General features: G+C 48.0%; 1 protein-coding gene across 4 annotated transcripts in view; it reads left to right on the plus strand.

Annotated features, from left to right (window-relative positions):
• The window catches only part of CD151 (CD151 molecule (Raph blood group)), a 62,278-nt gene extending 54,500 nt beyond the window's left edge, over positions 1 to 7,778 (plus strand). For 3 of the 4 annotated variants that reach the window (XM_005307290.5, XM_065594655.1, XM_065594654.1), the window contains 2 exons: positions 566 to 652; positions 1,809 to 7,778. In XM_005307290.5, coding sequence (XP_005307347.1) covers positions 566 to 652; positions 1,809 to 1,868 — 147 coding nt within the window. In that variant the 3' untranslated portion in view covers positions 1,869 to 7,778. The remainder of the gene's footprint in view (positions 1 to 565; positions 653 to 1,808) is intronic. The other variant, XM_042862175.2, reaches the window with a different exon arrangement.
• Positions 7,779 to 14,721: the final 6,943 nt, after the last annotated feature.

The following is a 14,721-nucleotide window of genomic DNA, read 5'->3' on the forward strand; positions in this document are numbered from 1 at the left end:
ATAGCTTGGGGAAAGATTTCCTCTCTGCCACCAGAACGCAACTCAGCCCCAGGCGTATGGGAGGTCACGGCCTCACCCACCTCTGGCTGCAGGGCTGATGTCGGTCTCTGTGAGGGGACTTGCCTCCCCATCGCCTGGGCCTAGCTGGACTGCTGTCTTAGCCTAAGCTCTGCAGTCACTGCCTTGCTCACTTGCCATTTGTAAGGCTGTTGCCCTGGACCTATTGAAGCCTGCTAGCCATTTCTGGGGAGCTGCCAGGCTCCCTGCTATAACAGTGGTTACTGTCCATGCTGCACTGTTACATTCTGTATCTGTAACAAGGGTGGAAGTGTAGATTATGAGCTCTCTGTGTGCTATCTGTACAGCACCTAACACGATGCCTGACTGGGGTTCCTGGATGCCACCATAACACAGATAAGAATAAGTTGTATCAAGGAATCCGTCCTGTTAGTTTTCACTCCCATTCATTCACCCACCTTCCAGGGTTGCAAATGTTGTAATGCATGAGGGGGCAAGGGATTAAACCAAAACTAACTCCTGTCTATTCTTCCTGTTCCCCCCACAGGGTGGCTGCATCACTAAGCTGGAAAACTTCATCCAGGAACACCTGAAAATTATTGGAGCGGTGGGGATTGGCATTGCTTGTGTTCAGGTAAAGGGACTGACTGCTCGGGAGTGGGGAAGCTTGGCCCACGTTAGAAAGACCCTAGGACAGTGAAGCACCATCTGCCGAGCCCAGAGCATGGCTAGGAAGTTATGGCACTGATTCGTTGGAAGTTTGGTGTGTGGGTCTCCACAAACTGCTAATCTAAACTTGTGGGATCCAAGGTACAGATGCCCTGAGCTAGTTTCCTTTCTTTGTGTCTATAAAAACGGAGGTTTTAACTATGCTTCCAAGAGAGAAATTCCAATGCTAAAATCCAGTGCAGTGGGCTGAGGAGAGCTGAGCTCCGGTTTGCTCTGAAATGCGGACGCGGCCTGGGTCCTGCTGTTATCTACTGCAGAGTGAGGGAGACCTCTAGTGGGGACCCTCCACAATTACCAGCATAGATGTTGCCGAACCAGAGTAGTTTTGTGCCTGATTTTTTTCCTTTGCTTTGTCACCAGAGGTGAACTGTGCTGTGGTCTTAATACCACTGTGAGGATAATGTGAAAAAGTGACACACATTCCAGGGGCGGTACATGTCCTTTTAGCCTGCCTGTGTCTTAGAGGAAAGGTGCAGGATATTCTCTCTGGTTCAAGATTCAGGCTTTCCCAAGGGAGCGACAGTGGGATATGATCTCAGTTCCCCTTTTTCTGGCTAGTAACCGAACTGCACCAATTGGATGTCTGTGGCTGGTTGTAGGGGGAGACACCCTGCTTTGCTCATCGTCTCCTGCTGTTTTATTGAAACACAGAGCTTGGGTTTCCCAAATGCTCAGCTCATCCATTGAGCACCCATTGCGATCAAGGTCCAGTAGGAACGTTACGAGCTGCTTTCTCCTCATCCTCTCTACATCCAGAATGACCCCTCCCCTTCCAGAGTTCCTAGAAGTACAGTCAGTTCTCAGATGCTTTAAATCCAATGGAGCCTGATTTTCCAGAGGTGCTGAATACATGCAGCTCCCAGCAACTTCAGCTGGAGTTGTGGGTGCTCAGCACTTCTGAAGATCAAGTCCTGTGTCAGACAGAGGAGTCAAACTGGCCTCTGTGAGAAGACCCAACTGGCTGATAGCTGTTAATCCGTTAGGGTACATAGACCCATCTTTACACAGCTGCCCCTAAGCACACATCATATTTCTCCGTCTCGTATCTCCTCACCCTTTAGATCTTTGGAATGATCTTCACCTGCTGCTTGTACAAGAGTTTAAAGTCAGAACCATACTAGGAGCACCAGAAATCCATCAGCTCCCCCTCTACCACCACCCTCAATGTCTGTCAACCCCACCAGCTTCTACCCAGCAGCAAAGAAACATCAGTAACTCGAGGACTTCCTTATGAAGTGACTCTTGGATCATCCAGCACCTACCCTGCCTCTGCCAGAGAAGGCCACCCTCCTTGAGGTGGCACAGGACGGCCAGGAGTTCAGGGGGTTCCCTGTGTGTTCTAGAGCAATTGAACTGCAGATTCCACTCTGCTAGAAGCTTTAACAAACCAGGCCCATGTTGCAACCTCAAAGAGAAATCATCCAAGCCCATTGGGGCCCAGCTGTTGAGGTATCGGGATTCCACACAAGAACAATGGTTCGCTCTGGCTGATAGACCACTCAGCAGTCTGTGCGCCGACCATGAGGACGGATGATGTCTCTGTGCTGGGTGGGAGCCCACATCAATTCTCACATCCAGAAGGTTCCCCTTGGGCCGTGCCCATGCCCTAACAGAGCTATATTCCATCTATACCTGCTCTTGTCAGTTGCTGCCGTCACCTCTCTCCATCTCCCCAGCAGGAGGGTGACCTGCCAGAACTCTGATCTTGCCCGAGGTGTGGCCGGCTGGGGTTACCTTGCCCCTTCTTCCTCAAAGCCTCCATCCCACTCAGAGCCCATTGGGGGAACAGGGGCTCTTTGCCTTCAGTGACTGGAGAGGGAGTGTTCAATCATTTTCTGACTCTCTGCGATTTATATTTTATTTAGTGGTTTCCAGTGTAAATGGGAAAAATTAACTTGTCCCCCCTCCTGCTCCCTGTCTGGCAGGCCCTGGGCCATGAGGGGAATGTGTTGTACCTTGCCACATATGGGTGTTTAAATCCTTTGCCCTTTCAGTTGCCGGAATGGCCTACTGAAACACCACTCCCCAGAGAAACCCTCTCATGTGACGAGATACTCCCCAGCCGTATGGATTAATTCCTGCCCAAGAGAGACAGGTGTGGAGGCTGCAAAGGAAATGCACTAAGGGTTTTGTACAGGCCTCCCTGGATCTCATTAATCAGTTAGGCACTCTCTGGCTCTAATTAAACCTGTAACGCTGTTTTCTCATTCCTCTCACCCAGTAACCTGCAGGGTCAGCTTCATCTGACTGCAAAATAGACTCGGTAAAGTGGTAGTACCAGGGGATGCTAGTTAACTGTCTGGTTAGTGTAAATGCATCGTGACTTCACTAGAATCCGTGACACTTTTCAGGGGAAAAGATGTCTGTTGCCAACATAGTCCCTCCCTATGGCTGTGAACCATGGTGCCAACTGGGTGCTAGCTTGAATTCCTGGCAGCTGCCCTGCTGCGCAGGGATGTTGTTCTGAATCGCCGATGTTCCATCGATGCTTCCGAAGGATAGACCCGGCACACAGGCACCTGGCAGGCTTTGCTTGGTGCAGCTGTGAAATTTACATAGCACCTTTAGAGACGCATGGGTGAAAATTGGGTCCTCGAATGCCCAAACTGGTAATTAGCTCTGAAGTGAAACTAAATCAGGAATGGATGCCTTTCTAAAAAAAAACGTGCTGAAGCTCAACCTTCAGAGATGGGTTTGATGCAGGAGTGCTTCCCATCATAAGCACTGTCAGTAACCCCCTTCCATCCCAGGCATTCACGCTATGCACCCAGCACAGCATCCTATGCGCGGTGACCCCTGCTCCAAACGATTTACTACGCCACCCAGCACAGCAACAGAGTCATGGCATTCCCTGGGGCTGGATCCTATACCCTTCCATGCTCTGATTAAGTTTTGCTTCACAGAGATCTCTGTGGTCCTGGTGCTGGAGGGGAGAAATCACAAGCTACTAAGGTATGTAATTTACCCCTGATGATCAGCAACTGCAAATCCCATCCCCCCAAACTGATTACTCCCCTCTCAGTCCCTTCAGAAGTTGGCCAGGGACAGCAGAACCAGGGTGAAGTGATGACTTAAAAGCACATGTTGGGTTGTGTAGTAAAGTGAATAACGCAGGGCTGTGTGGGTTGGCCGCCTTGAGAGTCCCAGCCTAAGAGTGTCTGTGGGTCCTTGGAGACACTTCCTCTGTCAGTAAGAGTGAACAGAGGTGGAGTGTGGATTGGGAAAGTGCGTTCACTGCAGGAAGACAGTATAAGCTGAGTGACTTATTTCCTTCCTTGGCCTTTTGTTATGGAGTCTGTCGTGACTCTGGGCACATACTGAGACCAGCAGCCGGACAGTTAACAGTTGTGGAATCCCCCAGTGTCCCACAGGGCCTGTTACACTATCAGGAGGCTTTGCTCCATATACCAGAAACCTCCCGGTAAGAGGTTAAAAGGTGATGAGGTGCGGGGGGAAAATCAGGGCAGGTGAAACTGGGAATCCCCAATGCAGCAGCAACATGAAATCATTCTAGATGCTAACGCAGGCAAAGAGCATGGGGGAGGGGCATTTTTGCCCCTGGGGTGGTGGAAGGGGGAAAGAGAACCTAAATTATTACAGAACGCTCTAAAGGATAAAACTCTAAATTATTGCTCGTTTTACACTTCAGTTCCTGAGAAGTTGACTATTAACAAAAAGGAAAATACTGAGCACATTGCTTGAAGCAATATTTCTAGTTACTTAAGTGTGTATTGCTAGTTGTCTATACCCACTCCCTGGAAGGCATACTGTCCAGAGGGAGGGAGTGACCAGGCCTTTGTCCGCTGAGCTGTTTCCCCCATGTCATAGTCATGGTTTGTTTGTTTTTATAACTCACTTTAAGTTGCTGGTCAATTGACAATAAAGCTAAAGACTCTACTTATCCTTTGTACCAATACCAAAGAGATAACATGCAGTCATGGTTTCGCAGGATTGCAGGGTCCACAGCGACAGGAAGGGTCTCAGAGAAAACAGGCCAAAGCTGGGGGTTCACGATCCTCAAAGGGGTTGCAAACAACTGTGAGGAAATCCCACCAACCCTGCCCTTCCCCTATTGCCCAGTGGGAGCGGGGGTCTCCAGATGGAAAAGCGCTGATCTACAGGAGCTGGTTTGCAGAGTGCTGAGCACTTGCGGGTCCTGGGAGCTGTTGTTGCTCAGTGCTCCTGGATATCCGACCCTGCAAGGTGCTGAGAGCCATTAACCCCCATTGAAGCCAATACAAGTTTAGAGCATTCGGCACTTCCTGTTCCCCAGCAAGAGGCCTGATCAGAGCTCATGGATGTCTATGGGAAAACTCTCATTGGCTTCACTGGGCTTCGGATCAGGCCCAGGCTGAAGCATGTGTCTCGGGGCACGAGTGTGCGTAGTATACAGTACACACTGTAAATAACAAGGGATGAATAAATAGTGAGCATGGGACAGGATAAAAAAACCAGCTGGACTCAGCTGGTCCTTCAAACCTGAACAAGTTGATCTGGGAGAATAGAGTGGGAAGCAGGAGACAAATTAGTTCCGTGGCACTGTTTAGCCAGCTTGATAGGGGTCCAGTCCCGCAAGGTGCTGAGCCACCACAGCTCCTAAGGTAGCTCCGGACCCAGCAGCTCATGGAGTCAGGCCCTGAGTGAGCGCACACACAGCTGTTTGCACACACTGTGCCGCATGCTCAGCTTCACATTCATTGCCCTAGTGAGAAAGGCCCTGCTGTCCATGACACATGCAAAGAGTGACAGCAGAGGCAAGCTCAGTACAGCTCCCATAGGCTCTGCCAGGGGGCAGCTCCTGTCCAGCCCAGTGGCTAGTGCTGCTGCCTCTGGCCTGCTAGGGGCTGTGTTCAAGTCCTGGCAGCAGCAACAGGCAGGATGTGCGTGAGCAGTGAGTCCAACCCCTGGCCAGAGAGCCCTGTTCCGTGGTTAGTTCTGCTCTACCGGCTGACCACCAGTCGCACTCACCCACGCACACTACTCTTAACTGAAGTCCTCCACATCTGGTACAGTGGCTTGCACTGGCTACTGCAGGTCAGTGGAATGCAGCACCAGTGTGTTGCTATACGATGAGCTCTGCTTCTGTCTTGGGGCCTGTGCTGCAGGGATGCATTCCTGTGTCTGTGGCCTGGGCACATGTGTGCCCTTGGCATAACTCACAGCAGTCTAGTCTCAGCCCTGGATGTGTGCACGGAGAGTGCAGGAGCAGATGAGTCTGGCAGCCTCTTTGCAGTCCAGCTTTGAGCTCACCCTGTGTTTGCCGTAGGAATTAAAAATGACAACCGTAAACCACAAGTGCCCTCCTTATTAGCCCTGTGCCAATGTCATAGGAGTGAAAGGCTGGAGAAATGTCCTGCTATTAACGTGTCTGACCACAGAGTGGCACTGTGCATCCCACATAGAGTCATTGCATGAAGCATTGCTGCATCCCAGCTAACCAAGCTGGGCCTAATGCAAATGGTGCAGCTTTAGGGGGTGCGCCTGCCAGGCGCCTCTCCAGACCCGAGGAGAGCATATTGCACGTAACTCCAGAAGTGGAGAGGCCTCTGCTCCCCTCCTCTGATGGAAGGAAGTTAGTCGCAGCTCTAGAAAAATGTGCATTTTCACATCACATGGGAGATTCTGTTATTGCAGACTGTGCCAAGGTTGGCCTGGGGCATGGGAAAATGTTGCAATGTACTCAGGCCTAAAAGGGGGGATATGAGAGCAAAAGCCTGTTCAAACCACCTTATGTAATAAATACAGTTCTTGGTTCACCCTTTGCCTGTCCTTCCCTCATGTTCCTAGCTTTGTTTCCTCCCGGGGCAGTTCACATGCATTGGAACTGGCCCAGCCAGAAGTATCACACAGCACTTCCTCCACTGAGCACCATCGGCTCATTCACTTGTACGTCCTGCGCTCAGGGCAGGCCAGTTACACTTTATTGTTACGCCCATCGCGGTTCTAATTGGCTTAGCTCTTGGAGCCCAATGGGCACGCGACAAAATCTCTGGTCCCTTTGGGAGTGTTGGAAAACACACCACTCTGACTGGGATAGTCCTTCTCACCTTCACACCTCAGGATAACCCCACTGCCTCTCCTCATTGTCGTATGCTTCACACTAACCCAACTGCCCCTTCTCTGGCCCCATTGTCCTCTCCCCAGTGCCCTCTGCCCCATACTAACCCAACTACCCCCTCCCCATTGCTGTATGCCCCACGCTAACCCAATTGCCTTCTCACCATCTTCCTTGAGATGCCAAGCCAAGAAAATGTATTGGGATCTCTACAGAGAGCCCCACTCCTCCCATGTCTCCTATTTAATCTGGAGGGTTTCCCAAGAGACCTCGTAAAGCTTGTTTCTTTTGCAGCCTATGAATTCCCCCCCTCCCATCTCCATCCCCACTTACTCCCTCTCTTTGACCATGGGGCTGCCCATAATATCGTTCATCCCCTTGATCAAATGAATTATTTTGTGGCAGTCCAAGGGCCCGTGTTTTACAGGTCGGACGAGATGATCACAGTGCTCCCTTCTGGCCTTCGGATCTATGAATTTGCCTCATGCTGCTCTGCCCTCCTCCTAGTGCTCTGAGTGGGGTTCAGCAAAGCACACTGCTTCATGGAGAACTTAATATTGCAAGCATCTTAGTTGCAGAACGGTGCTTTTAGCCATGACTGATGTTTTGTATAACTGTTTTTGTACTAATGTGGATGGCGGTTGACACTGAAATCGGGATTTGCGAGATGTTAGCCCCTTGCCAGGGCACCTGTTAGCGTTTCACTGCCAGCCGCCTGTCTTTGGTTCACGGTGCACTGGTTAGCACGGCTCGCACAGGGACCGAGGCGCTGCACACGCGTCACACATTGGTTAGCATTGGTCAGGTGTGTGCCTGTGAGGTGCACATGTGTTGCTCACTGCACCGCTGGCTAACATTGCTCACACGCGGCCCTGGGAGCTGCTATAAGATGCTAAATAGCAATTGGGGTTTTACTATTCTGCTATTTGTAACCTGGCCTATTTCCATGCTATTAAAGTGCAGCTATTATAACCTCCAACTGTGTCACTTTCCTCTTTGGAGAGAGGTTACTGCAGGAAAAACACTAGCTAATAAAGCTGTTCTGTTTAAAAGCCACATCATGACTAGGGGCTGTGGCTGTGTTGGTGATATCTCCTGGCTTGCTGGGAGGGGAGGAGGTATAGACAACAGAAAGATCTATGCAGAGTCCCTAGAAAAGGTAAATTTTGGGGGGGTTTATTCACTCAACCTATAATCATATGAACAGCAGGGATGGCTGGTGCCCAACAAATGTATTCAATGAATCATTGTTCAACCATTAAGCATACAGGGGTTTAAAATCTTCTTACTCACTGTAAAAGAAGCGTGTTCCCTGGCATCGTAACCACTGCCTACATTAAGGGAAAGAAATTCACACACTGAGCACATTAAGATCAGTTGCTTTCTCTCTTTCTAATCGCTGCTCCATGGTACAGACAATAGCTTTTCAGTGCTGGGCATTTCCAGCACCACTTGCTAGCAGCAGGTGCTATTATTCACACTGAAGGAAAGATTCCTGCATGACCAGGAGAGTGAGCTATGTTCCCGCGTGAAATGCTGGTTCCTCTCAAGTGCTAACAGTCTTGCAAACATACCCTGGGGCAGGATTTCCCAAACTCTGGACAGCTGAGGCACCATCAGGAAACAAATCCACAAGCATCTCCTTTCAGTTCGGCCAGGTGCTGTAAAAGGCCTACCCAAAATAAGGGCTCACCTAAGCAGATTGTGCAGGTCTTCACAATATACGTCCTCTCTATTGTTACATGTTTTGGAGAACAGCGATATAGTTAACAATGGTGGTATGTAAAGTACCATCATTGTTTTCTGAATTAGCACTCAGTGAGGTGAACAGAACAGCTTGGTCTTCAGCACTATTGTTTCAGGCTCTCTGCAGACTCAGGCAGACATTACAGCATTGGTTACACTTAGGTTACGTGTTGAAGGTTTTCTTTGCAATTGTAACGGCTCGAGATGAACTTTTTTTTTAAAATGTAAGCTGAGACTTTGGAGAACAATTGAGAAGCATGGCTCACCCTATGTGCCCTCCAGGGTGGGAGTGCCCTTAATGCCATGCTGGGGCATTTACTCAGTACTGACTAAGAGGGAAGAGTGCCCTGGACTGATTCGCAAGCATTATTTCTTACAGCACGTGGGTGTTCTTGAAGGTCTCCATCCAAGCACTGACCTTCCTTGACCCTGCTTAGACAAGGAGGTACACAAATAAGATATGCAATGTGCAGCCTATTTCCTTCAAACTGTTCCCCCAAAATGCTTTACTGGGTTAACTACTGTAATGAATTGACTGGCCTATGCTGTCCTGATTCAGAACTGCTCAGCTGTGTGTCCTAGGCTATCTATTGGTAGCAGCTAATGGAGATTCTTTTTCAAAACAGGGAACACAGTCCTGTGGTTTGAAAACAGGAGGAGGATCTGGGTGAAATCCCTGCTGCCATTGTGAAATGCTTGGGGCCGCGGTGTGCAGTGTAGTGACAACCACCATGTCCCAGGCAGCCGCAGATTTGTTACAATATAGTAGCAGAGGCAAGAGGGGAAAGCGAGGTTTTCAGATCAGCTCTTCTCCTTCTCCCACATGAGACGCCTCCGGCTCTCCTGCCATCCAGCCCAATTTTCCTTTATTCTGGCTGCCCAATCAGCAGGGGCAACACACACCTGCCGTGTTGCTGCATTGGGGGGGGGGGGGAGGGAAAGGGGAGAGAGGGAAAGGAGTTTGCAGTGGAAGCAGCAGAGCAACTTGTTTCCTAATTTGCTCAGAATGAAGGTTCCCACTAAAATGGCTCCCCACTAAGTGGTCACCATAGAAACCTGCTCAGGTTCTCAAAGAAGCACTGCTCCCTGCAGGGGCAGGGACTCTCTTCTACTTGAGTTCTCCTGGAGTTTTAGCTGACCTGTTCTCACACACCGGCAGCAACAAAGCACCAGCTGCTCCCCTACCTGAGGGATGTCTAGGCCGGCTGCCTCTCCCAGGAATATCCAAGCTCATCGGCAGGTCATTCCACAGCACACACATTGCTTTCTCTCCAACCTAGACATGCCCAGTTTAATTTTCAAGCCAGGGCTCTGGCCACTCTGAAGCACTATAAATAATCCTGCCTTATATCTTTATATTAAAACCTTTCACACTGGTAATGGTAACATTACCCTAGCTGCTTCTCAAGCCCTTTCATTGAAAGGAATCTCATAATCATTTATTAAGGCTCACAGCACCCATGTGAGGTATTATCTCCATTTTACTGATGGGGAAACTGAGGCACCGAGCGGCCAAATCTTGTCCAAGACCACACAGCAAGTCAGAAGCAAAGCAGGCAATGGAATCCAGAGGTCCTGAATCACAGTCGTGTGTGTGGATTTTCCGTAGGATCCAGTATTATAAAATGCTGTACTGTAATCATTGGCCCACGTGCCCTCAGAGATACTGAGCTATTGCTTAACTTTGGTATGTCTCTCTGCTCCTTTTCCTCCAAGATCTGCCTATTTAATCCACATTTAGGGCTCTCCTCACTGTTCAGATCTTCTAAACCTTTAACTCCCTTGCTTTGGACTCTCTAAGCTGTTGATGCCTGTTCTGTAATGTGGGGCACCAAAATGTAGAATGAGTGGAGTGACAGTCTTATGGATAAGACTGTGCTGGGACTCAGGAGATCGGGATCAGTTCCTGGCTCTGCCACAGACTCCCCTTTCTTCCTTTTGCCTGTCTTGTCTATTTAGAGTTCTAGTGTCTATCTGTATGTGTACGTGCAGCACCTGGCACACCGAGGCCACTAGGCTCTAGTGCAGTACAAATAATAAATCCTATCTAACCAAGGTTGTAAAAAGAGCCATCCTTACCCCTCTATTCCTACAGGTACCAATCCTGGTTATATACCGCTGAAGGGCATTTTTAGCTTTTTTTCCATCTTTGTCACATTGCAGACTAGCCCCGCCCCCCCATTCGTTTTCCATATTGCTCCTCTTGAGACAGCACTCTCCTGTTATATGTGCCTACACTTGTGCGTCACGCAGTATTTTACATTTAGCTGAATCAGACCTCATCACATTTTTGACTTGCCCATCTCTCCTTGTCACACTATAATTTCCATTCATCCTCCTGTGTTTTTTCAGTCCCTTCTAGTTTTGTCTGATCCGCAAATGTGATCAATAGTGTAATTTATTCCCTCCCCAGGCCATTCGTGAAGGTTTTAAATAATATCCAGCCTAAGACTGATCTGGTGCTTCTTTGCTTCATACCTCATGCTATGTTGATGGGGTTCGGCTCAGGGTTAATTTATTTATGGACTGTCAGGTCCATATCCATGTGACAATCGTCTCAAAAGGAATATTTCAACGATTTATCCAGATTTCAGAATCATACACCCCTGAATCAAATAGAACGGAGCTGGATTTTTAAAATACAACCCTCCCCCAGTAAAACTTTTTCTTTAACTGTGGCTAAAGCACTGGAGTGGGAGTCAGGAGATTTGAGTTCATTTGCCAGCTCTGCCACAGATTTGGCCAAGTCAAAAGAGTTCTGTGCCCATTTATGCACCTAGAAGAAGGGGCCAGATTGTCAGACGTGCTCAGCACTTGCCAGCTTCCTCTGCTCTCTATGGAGCTGAGGAGGGGTCAGCACCTTAGGCAATTAAACCCAGATTTTCCCAAATGGGAGCTGAGCTCATTCGAAAATCTGGGCCCACTCGTAGATGCAGCTGGGCCCTTTTGAAAAATCTGGTTGTTAGTCTTTCTGTGCCTCTGTTTCCCATTTGTACAGACAGGGCTATGAATATTTCCTTTGTCTTGTCCCTTTAGCTTGTCAGGTTTCTCTTACAGTGTATATGCACAATGCCTAGCCCAACTCTTATCTGTCTGGGAACCTGAAAGTGCTCCTGTAATAGAAATAATAAGAAGAATTATTGCACCGAAGCAGTTATGTAGCCATGAAAATGCTGAACGTCAACCGCATTTCTATTACATTGATTTCAATCAGGAAAACAAATCTAGTTTCAGCAAGTATTTCAATTTTTGTTTGGTGGCAAATAGCGTTTTGCTTTGAGTTAATTCAATTCTGTTTGTTTTATAGGCAAAAGATTTCTGGAATTTGTATATGAACACAGATAAACTGTATTCTCCACTCACCCTTGGAAAGTGCTTCGCTTTCTATTGCACTAGCACTAGTCCTCAGCTGAGATGGGGTCCCACTGCGCTAGGGGCTGTGCGCACACATTGTAGCACAGTGTCATCTTGTGGGCCCTGCAGGTATCTAACAGGAAGTAGGCTAGAGATTGAGTGGCAACAGTTTAGAGTTTTTCTGAGGAAGATACTGAATCTGTTATCATCCATGATGTTGCAGATGCAATTGTTAAAGAAAAGAAATTGCACTGACATCTGCGACTCATTGCTTCTCAGGAACTTTGCCGGTAGAGCAAACGACAGTCCATACCTCAACAGCTTACAGTCCAAGTTAACACCTCTGAACTGCTTTCCCGTTATCTACAGGTGTGAGGGGAAAGGAGAGATCCCCCTGTTCATCTGCTTGAAAACAGGCTAAAGAGTATAAGACTCCAGGTGTGGCACATTCCGGTGATTAGCTTGGCTTCGGTACCCTCCCTAACCGGAAGTTTCTCCTAGCAAGGTGTCCATATGCTCTAATGAACTCAATGCTGGGGCAGGGAGGATGTTGAGCTCATTGCCAAGATAAGGGCCTTGGGCTGGGGGAAGAATAGAGCAAAGAAGCAGGGTGGAGTGTATGTGCTTGCTAATCAACTGACATCTTATTTCTGTGTGTGTGTGTGAAAGGAGCACTGAGGAGGTAGGAGAGAGAAGAAGAGGGGTTGTAGGAAAGGGAGAGTAGGAACAGGAAGTGGATCTTTCCAGCGTCTCCTTAAACATCTCTTGTATAAGGTAAGTGCCATTAAGTCCCCTCTTTGGGGGTGGGGAGATATAGAAACTTTCCTCCCAGGTTCAGCTATTTCCCAGGATTGTGGCTGGACTCTGTGTGATGACTTTGCAGCCAGTCTCTCCCATGGAAGTGTTGAAACTTGTACTTGGATTTTCTTAGCAACTTGTTTGTTTATATGACTATTTCTCTCTACAGCACTGGATAACGGGAAACTCTCTGATGTCTTCTAATCAGAAGACAACTCATCCCTATTTTTCCACAAGGGACTCTGCCTAAAGCCTGTCTTCATCTAGCTATATTAAATTCTCTTCATTCCCTTTGTCAGCTAAATCTGCAATTTTGTCAAAGGAGGCAATCAGGTTTGTCTGGTACGATCTGTTCTTTATGAACCTGTGTTGCTTATCGCTTATCGTGTTGTTCTCTCATAAGGGACTGACATATTGATTCCCCTACTATATTAGCACGACTTGAAAATGCACTTGCTTGCAACAAGCGAGTGAAACTGACAAGTGGGTGTGCAGACCTTGCTAGAGATCAGTGACCCCTGCTGGAAGCACTGCTGGCAGAGTGAGGAGAGGGCTGTTCGCGTATCAGGGGGAACTCTGACTTCCTCTTTATTAGTGATCACTTCTAAGGGCCTGATCCAAAGGCCAAGGAAAGATTCCCACTGACCTCAGTGAGCTTTAGATCAGGCCCTAAATCCCCTAGTGCCTCACTTCTTAACTATTTAAAACAGGGAATTTGTTCTCTCATCAGTTGCAAGTCTTGCCCTATTGTTTCTGGTGTATGTTAGTTGGTAGATATCCTGGTAATTAACACACCGCCTGTGGTTTATAGGATGCCAACAATTAATTCTCTTCCCTTTTTCTCCATTCCTGCTCCACAGAGCTTCATGGCTGACTCCACTGCTGTTCTCAATCTGTATTCCACTGCCAGCGTCAATATTTCTCTTATATAAGGCCCATGTGCAGGCTATTGCTGTATAAAATGAGAAAGTGAGGCAACTGCATTATTGAAGCAGTTCTTAGACCTTCAGCAGTGTGTAATCCAGTAACTTTTCATAGTAATATCTTAGCATGTGTAGTGCTTCAGAACACGCTAGGCCCACTTTTTGCAAGGGCAAAGCACATTGGGGGGGCTGTGCTTTCTTGACAGTCTGGCCATGAGCATCACAATGGAAGCTCCTGGACACTGAGTGCTGTTGAACACCTGGCCCTGATTTATGTGCCTAAACGGGAGCTGAGATCTCTTGAATGTCGGGCCCTAATTGTGGGTGGTGAGCCCTTGGAAAACTGTCCCCCCCACAAACACTGAATAACAAATCTCCCAAAATCTCCACGGAGGGAGATAAATGGATTTATTCCCTCTATAGATTGGGAGAGCTAGATAAAGTGACATGCCCGAGGCAACATTATGAATCAGTGACAGAGACAGATTTAGAATGCAGGCGTTCCTTAAATTCGGAGTCTTTTTTTTATGGTTTCTTTCCCGTTATTACAGCCCTCCTCTGCACTCCACCCTTCCCTAGTCAGCAGCTGTCAGAAGCTGGGGAACCCAGCTGCTTTCTTGTCATCTGGTCCTGGCCGTGCCATGGGATTAAATTCACTCTGTACAGCATCTGTCTACAAGTGTCTCGGGGACCCAGGGCTCAGTCACTGCCTGAAGTAGCATCTCCTGGTGCTGGTGTAATTTGGTTACTGACATGACTTTAATACAACCCTTAAGTATGCATTTGTTTCCAGTAAGCCCTTGAGTACAGCCAAGTCCTTTTTATATTGAAATCCAGGATCCTCCATAACATTTTATTATGAGGTTTGCTATTTTTGGAGCTGCAGTTACCCTGTTATGAGCAAGGCACATAACATCTTTTGATATGAAATCATTAAGGGCACAGCAGAGTTCATTATAGGGGCATTTCACTGTATTAAGAACAAATCAATACCACATACTAATATAGCAACATGATACCTGGCTTCAGTTATGAATAGTATAGCTAGAAATGGAGACCATATTCTCTTGGCCTCAGTGTGCTCCTCTTCCAATATAT

This window comes from Chrysemys picta, chromosome 4, assembly GCF_011386835.1.
Source record: "Chrysemys picta bellii isolate R12L10 chromosome 4, ASM1138683v2, whole genome shotgun sequence".
NCBI classification, from domain to species: domain Eukaryota; kingdom Metazoa; phylum Chordata; order Testudines; family Emydidae; genus Chrysemys; species Chrysemys picta.